Consider the following 8,123-nt stretch of genomic DNA (forward strand, 5'->3'; position numbering starts at 1 on the left):
TGGACCTGCTTTGAAGCTTCAGGACCTGGATGATTTGCCATAATTGATGGAACCATAATTTCTGCTCTTTACTAGAGAATTCTTAATGAGAATGTCCGGCCATCAGTTCGTGACCTCAAACTCAATCACACTTGGGTTATGCAACAGGACAATGATCTGAAACACACCAGCAAGTCCACCTCTAAATGGCTTCAAAAAACAAAATGAAGGTTTTAGAGTGGCCTAGTCAACGTCCGGATTTAAATTCAATTAAAATCCTTAAACAGGTGTTTTGCTCGAAAACCCTCCAATGTGGCTGAATTAAAACAATTTTGCAAAGAAAAGTGGGCCAAAATTTCTCCGCAGCGAAGTGAAAAACTTCGGTATTACCAGTTATAACAACACTCGATTGCAGTTGTTGCCATCAAGGTTGGGACAACAAGGGTGGGACAACAAGGGTGGGACAACAAGGGTGGGAAAACAAGGGTGGGACAACCCTCCCTTAAGTTAAGGGGCAATTACCTTCTCACATAGGGCCAGGTGGGTTTAGAGAGCTTTTTCCCTTTATGAATATTAAATGAAATCTTTTAAAAACAGTATTTTGTATTAACTTACTGTAGGTTGTCTCTGTGTAATATTAAAATTGATCTTAGTCATTTGATTCTGACAAATATGCAAACAAAATAAATGAATCAGGAAGGGGCAGATACACAGCATTCTAACCGCAGACACAAGTGCAGACTGGCATCTGCATGGTGGTGTTTTCTATCCTTCACCAAGAGGGATCAAACCTTAAGCAATGTTGATATGGGCACGCACAGAGATCTTGTACATCAGTCAGTGTATGTATATATATATATATATTTTATTAATCACTTGGATTAATCCTTCATTCTGACAGCACAATGTTTATTCTAGACAACCACACAAGGGTAATTGTTACTAAGCCTGCCCTGGGTGCACTAATTTTCCTGTATGTTGCCCTCACAGATTCCTTCAGCTAAACTTGGATGTACATTTACATTCCAATAAAGATTGACATGATGACACGCCTCTAAAGTTTGACTTTTTGCACCATTAAAATACTTATAGGCAACTAGTTCTCATATCTTCTTCTCCATCAAACATGTTAATGCTCAGTAGTACACATACAGTATTTGGTTCTTTAATGTATTTACATTGTACTAAAATGCAAATACATTAAAGAATAAAAGTAACGTTAGGGGGGAAAAACCATTAAGGATAAAAGCTTAGGCCGTGCCACGGGCCTACTGTATATACTGCCCTAACACCTCATAAACAAAATAATAAAAATGTGTTGTTGTTGTTGTTTTTTTTTTTAACAGCCATAGTACAGCCTAAGCTTTTATCCTTAATGCTTTTTGCCCCCTCACGTTACTTTTACTTTTATACTTTAAGTAGTTTTGAAACCAGTACTTTTACACTTTTACTTGAGTAAAAAGCTTGAGTTGATACTTCAACTTCTAAAGAAGTCTGTTTAAACCCTAGTATCGATACTTTCACTTAAGTAATAAATGTGAATACTTTCGACACCACTGTTGGCACGGTGTTTGCTATCAGGATATGTGACCTATCCTTGTGATGCCTTATACAGCCTAAACGCCTAAAGCCTAGTTCCAAAGGAAAGCTAAGGAAATAATATAAAAGGCTATGTCCATTACAGATATTCTATGACATCACTATGAATGCACTGCAAGGCAACTTGGGTCACTAACGTGAGACACTTTATATGACCATGTGTGAAAGTAATTGTTTAAATATGTGTATGAGTCCATATTAACTTTGAATATTGTAAAATGTTCGATTAAAGTGATTATGAAGTAGCTTTGTATTAACACTGAACTGCATACAAATCCATATTTTAAAAATGAAATGGTATTTGATGCAGAAAACACAAGTGGCACATAAATAATTGAACAGCCCTTTTTAAATCTTAACAACAACTGAAACACACTTGAACTGGGTCAGGTTTTCCAGCCTGTTCACACAAACTGTCCTTAATAATTTGATTAAAACCTTAATAAATTTTTTAGTAAGAGCTTTTTCAGTGCTTTCCAAGCGTGCGAAAAAATATACGGATTAGCTTTAAAATGCAAAACAGAAATAATAATAATAATAATAATAATAATAATAATAATAGTAGTAGTAGTAGTAGAACACATGGTACAAAATAATAAAAAGAGCAATACTGAGCACTACGACAGCTGCTGTGTGTAGTCCTTAAACTAAGGCTTAAAAACACTTTTTATAAAGGTTATATATAAAAAAGTGTTAGTCCTTCCAGCCTGCTTTATCAGCCTAGGAATACACTATGGGTTTAATGTTTCAGTGATCTATTGTATATTTGTCCTTCCTGTATTTTAGCCATTCATAAGGATAGCTGGCTTTAAAATGTATTTATTGGATTTGTCACATCCCATTTAAATATTTGTGATTTAATTTAATCCTTGTTAATCAGATCAGATAATTTTAACAGACTAGCACTTAAAATACAGATCAGATCAGGACTAAATGGATCTGAATAACAGATCTAAGGCCTTGTTCACATGGGCGTTAAAATCTAGTGTTTTTCTGGCGTTCGTAGCGTCCGGTGATCGCAGATCAAACGCCAAAGGGTTTTCTACACATAGGAGTCAATGAGAGTGTTCACACAGGCTTTGGTGACGTGTGTTAGTCCGGCTCCATGTTTATACAGTGTCCAAAAAATGTTGCATGCAGATTTTTCTTGGCGTCCCAACGAATGCAAGGAAAACGCTTCTAGTGCAACGCATATTAGCAAGGAACGCCGCTAATGACACTCGCATGAGCGTATACTAATGGAATCACTGCTGTAAAGTAAAGTAAAAAAAAATTAAAATTAAATGAACCGGCACTTTACCACACACACACACACACACTCACACACACACACACACACTCCGCTCTATCACGATTCTTTTTAAAGGTAAAGTAAAACACGACAGGCTGATACAGAGAGTGAGAGAAAAAATGGATCTTTACCCTCTAATGAGACTTGCTTTTGCTTCATATGCGCACACACACGCGCTGTACAAACACGCTTACAAACACAAAATAAAATATGCTTCACACACACACACACACACACGTGGTCACAGTGTTATAGTAAACAGTACACGCGTGCACGGATGTTGATTATACCAGTAAGAGACGAGCACTAAGACCCAACAAGGGAGATGATTCCGCAGCGCAAGAGAGAGAAAAAACGTTGGCTCAGTTGTAATCACATGACGCTCAGGGTCAAAACAAAAAGCGCTTGCGTGATGCATGATACTCAGTGCTCGTAAACCAAGACAATCCTCGTTTTTCAAGTTTAATTTTTTTTAATTAAAAATCTTTGCTCGTCTTGCGGAACACTCATAAACCACGTTACTTACAATCCAAGGTTCCACCGTAATTAGATCAACTAAGGTAGTAATTAGATCAACCTTTTAATTACTGTTTAATCACTTATGATCACAAATAATAGAACCTGACAAAACTTGCTGCATCTACTTTTCACCTCCTTTTCCTTATTATTATTATTAGTAGTAGTATTAGTAGTAATAACAGTATAAGTATTGTTATTGTTAATTATATATTAGCAATAACAATACATATACAATATATACAGTATTTGAGTTGTGCTTAAAAGTGTTTTTGCCATTTTTTTAGATGATTATAATTTATTAATTTCTTATTCATGAATATGGGTTACATGAAGTCCTTAATGATCACATATCTCTCTGACTAATTGAAAATCACCCAAACAACTTTAATCAAAAGTTTACATCCTTGACTGTTTGGCCAGATTAAAAGCACAGGTTGACCCACGCAGTTTTTAAATGCCTATTAAAGGGAAGTCCACACCTACTGTAACTCCACAATAGTGTGTTTCTCGATCATGAGGTGATGCACTGACAATGGGGAAGACAAAAGAACTGCTAATTGACCTGCGTGATAAAGTAGTTGAACTGTATAAAGCAGGAAATGGATACAAAAATACCACAATACTTATCACAACACTTGAAAATGCCAGTCAGTACTATTCAAACTCTGATAAAAAGGTGGAAAATAAAATGTTCTGTTGATACTATGCCATAATTAGATACACCAAGAAAGATTTCACCCACTACTGTCAGAGGAATTGTTTGGAACGCAAGAAGGAGTTACTTATCCACAAATTACCTGCATGGTTGAGTTGCCAGGAGAAAGCCGTTACTTCGCCTATGCCACAAAAGTGCCCACTTGATGTACCCCAGAGCTCTGTGTGAGCTCCAGTGGCACAGGGACGTTAGTCTAAATTAATGGCAAGATAAATGCAGCATTTTATCAGAAAACACTGGCAGACAATTTGCATTTCACAGCACAAAATCCACACATGGGACGCTCATGGATGTTCCAACATGACAATAATCCAAAGCATAAGGTCAAGTTGACCCTCCAATGGCTACAACAGAAAAAGGTTCTAGAGGGGCCATTACAGTCTTCTGACCTTGATATCATTGAGTCACTTTGGGGAGCCACGAAGAATGGGCAGCTATACCACTGGAGAGAATTAATGACCTCATGCACAATTGTTACAGACTGCATGCCATCGTTGATGCTAATGAACAATACACAATATTAAGGACTAAAGGTAAGCAAACCTTTAAACAGAGATTATTTCCAAATTTCCTTTATCGTCATGTTTTGTTTGATGATTGTGCCATCCTGTTATGCCTTACAATTTATTTATTTTGCCTTCTTATTTATGTTTACTTTTAAAAATGGTTCACATCTGGCAAATTCTCCCAAAGTGTGTAAACTTTAAAGCACAACTATATATTGAAAATATATTAAATGAAAAGCAAAGACAATTTGGAGACAGTTATTATAAACTGCAGGGTTTTTGAAAGCCGTGTCTGTTCTGTCAAAGCTTAAAGACAGTAACATGATAAAACAGCTTTTAAAAATAAAACTAATAAGCATAACTGTGACAGGAGGGTCTCTGCAGGACACTGACTTACATAATGCATTGGCTATTGTGCCCTAATTTACATGATTTTGCAAAAACTAGTATAAACACAACAATGATAGGATGAAGTCAAAGGTTTTTTTTAGACCGACCATGATGATGGTGTGGATAGATTAACCGTAGCTCTGCAGCTATGCTTTATTGTCCACTGATTTGACGGTGACACGGCTGTGTGTGTGTGTGTGTGTGTGTGTGTGTGTGTGTGTGTGTGTGTGTGTGTTGCATTGCTGGTGTGGGTGTCTCAGGCTCAGCGCTTCATATGACTGGCTACTTCAAAAACACAAAATCCTGAAAACATTTACAAGCTGAACAATAGGATTTAGCAAACTCGATCAGATAAAAGAAGTAGTTAACAAAGTCTGATTAACTGCTGTCTGCACACAGAGCATCTCTGACGGCCTGCTTCCACTAGAATTCACAATATTTACTTTCTAGGTTTACTTAAAGGCAAAAAAAATGTATTTAAAGGTCCCATAATATTTCTTCTTACTATATTTCTTTACCAAGTGAACACAGGTCTCAGCTCCCCCAGTGTGCATTATTGTTCCAGCTTAAATAGCCCTCAGATAATGCATTAAATATACATCACTGTGCCTCTGTTCCACTCCTCCTCCAAATGCACTTTCACTGTCTATGTAAATGAGCTCCTGCTGAGCCACGCCCCCCAGAGGACAGCAGGGCTAAGTGACAGATTGGGTGAGGGGCTCTCCTTATAAGAGGTGACATCAGCTGGAAAGTCTAATTGGCTTCTTTAACACTGACCAATATAAGAAAAAAAAATGAGGAATAATTTTCTCATGCTTTTGTTTGTAGACACACACTGAAGACTGATCTGAACATATAAATAAGTGATTTATTCATAATCAGTCCCTTTTAACATCTCATTCGAAAACCATAAAGCAGGTGATACTGTGTGTACACTGTGACACCACATGAAGAATTAATGAGCCACTGGGAGGGCAATTAATCATTGTGACACTAAATTGTATTATAACTCTATTGTTTAGCATTAAGCATTACATCTACATACAAAATTCACCTACATCTTAAATATGACGAATATAATGTACTGTAACCAGGAGCAATGTGGGCACGGGAATCTAAAGGCCCTGAGTGGCACGGAACAGCAAGAGAGAATATTAAACTTTCATAAGCTTTCAAATCCCTTACTGTTAGATTCCTGTTACAAACACCGACAGTATGTAAAGCATTATCTTAACTCTTTCAAATTTGATCTCACACACATGAACTTTTATTGTTAGTCTTCATGCAGTGTAATTAAACCTAAACATGAGTTAAAAGGGCGGGGAAATGGGTGCCCTGATAATCACTGTACCGCGCATCATTTAGGAATAGCCCTGTCGCTAACTGAGTATTGACTGTAATGTTTTTTTTTTGTTATATAATGTTACAGCATTTTTAATAAGCATGCAGAGCAGAGTTTCCATTTTAGGAAAATAATAGGGGGAAGAAAAACTCCATAGTGGTGGCCTGTAAATCACTAAGTTAAAGAATAATCTTTAATCACTTTAACATCACTGTGAGAAAGGAAAACTCAGGATGAAGGAGGGAGTGAGCTGGGCCCAACCTCGGGGACGAGAATGTGATGCCCAGGCTGAGTGCGAAGACAACAGGGACAGAGACAATCCCAGACAAGCTGCTGAAACAAATCTTATTTGCATTATGTGTTAAAAGCATAAAATAATTATGAATTTTTATGAACAAATTTTTTTTACCCAGAAAATCTGTTTTATACGGTGAGTGTGAGTCTGTGATTGTCTCAATATCTCAGTGATCAGCTGTTTAAGACTTCAGAACTGTTTATTAGTCTAAATGATTGCACTTACAGGAGTCACAGTACATCATGTTGTTTTACACTGAATTATAAATGCATAAGTTACCATAAGTGAAGATAGATTTCAAGTCCGAGTCTATTAATAACTACTAATAACCACATGCGTATAGGAGGCTGTGTACAGTATGTCTGTGAAAGTGTGTTACAGAGATAATCAATGCGTCTAATAACACAGACTGAGATAACTAACCACTGTTTGACCATGAGACACACAGGTAAGGTGCAAGCACAGATGCAAACACTTACATGCCAAATGGCGAAGAAGATGAGGGAAGCACAGAGGACGAGGGAAAGCATGTAACAGAAGGCAGCGAACGTGAACATTACTGACTGCAGCTAAATTTCAGGAGAGAAACACAGACACGGGAACGCTTTACTCTTCGAGTGTCTCCCAGGATTCACACATCTTTCAGCAGACTGGCGACACGGCTCCTCTAATTACTGAGCAGGGGATAGGTTTAATAGAAATTCTGTCGAAATGAACTAAAGAAAAATCCCATGACTGCAATCTCAAGAGGAAACAACGGAGATCAAAGGCTCGCGTGCGTCTGGCTGCCTGGACACACTGAGCTCCTGTGTGGAGGGGAGAGAGATTACTGCGGGAGAGAGAGAGAGAGAGAGAGAGAGATGGGGGAGAGAGAGAGAGATGGGAAGAGAGAGAGAGGGAGAGATGGGGGAGAGAGAGAGAGGGAGAGATGGGAAGAGAGAGAGAGAGAGAGAGAGAGAGATGGGGGAGAGAGAGAGAGATGGGAAGAGAGAGAGAGAGAGATGGGAAGAGAGAGAGAGAGAGAGAGAGAGAGAGAGATGGGGGAGAGAGAGAGAGATGGGAAGAGAGAGAGAGAGAGATGGGAAGAGAGAGAGAGAGAGATGGGGGGAGAGGGAGGGAAATGAAGAGAGAGAGAGATGGAGAGAGAGAAGGATGAGGAGAGGGGGTAGTGGAGAGAAAGAGAAAGGGGGAGAGAGAGAGGTGGAGTAAGGGAGTGAAAGGAGGAGAGGGAGGGAGAGGGGGAGAGGTTTGAGATTTGAATGCACTTTATTATGAAAATAATGTTAAACTTATATATATATTGTTTTACTGTTTTCTTATATCTTGTGTATTTACAGTATTTACAGTGTTGTTGTTGTTTTTTTTTTAAATAAAAGAACACCTACAGTACCGAGCCCGACCCCTACCATTAACCAGAACTCTTCTCAGGTTTAGTGTTGTTTCTGTCCATCAGTCTTTCATACGATTTACACTCTTCAGCTCTTCAT

The 8,123-nt window shown here is 38.1% G+C and overlaps 1 protein-coding gene across 1 annotated transcript in view; it reads right to left on the reverse strand.

Moving 5' to 3' along the window:
• cnih3 (cornichon family AMPA receptor auxiliary protein 3) overlaps positions 1-7,436 on the reverse strand; it is a 39,969-nt gene extending 32,533 nt beyond the window's left edge. The window contains exon 1 of the mRNA XM_053484330.1: positions 7,116-7,436. Coding sequence (XP_053340305.1) covers positions 7,116-7,193 — 78 coding nt within the window. The 5' untranslated portion in view covers positions 7,194-7,436. The remainder of the gene's footprint in view (positions 1-7,115) is intronic.
• Positions 7,437-8,123: the final 687 nt, after the last annotated feature.

The sequence above is a fragment of the Clarias gariepinus genome, chromosome 23 (genome assembly GCF_024256425.1).
Source record: "Clarias gariepinus isolate MV-2021 ecotype Netherlands chromosome 23, CGAR_prim_01v2, whole genome shotgun sequence".
In the NCBI taxonomy this organism is placed as follows: Eukaryota; Metazoa; Chordata; class Actinopteri; order Siluriformes; family Clariidae; genus Clarias; species Clarias gariepinus.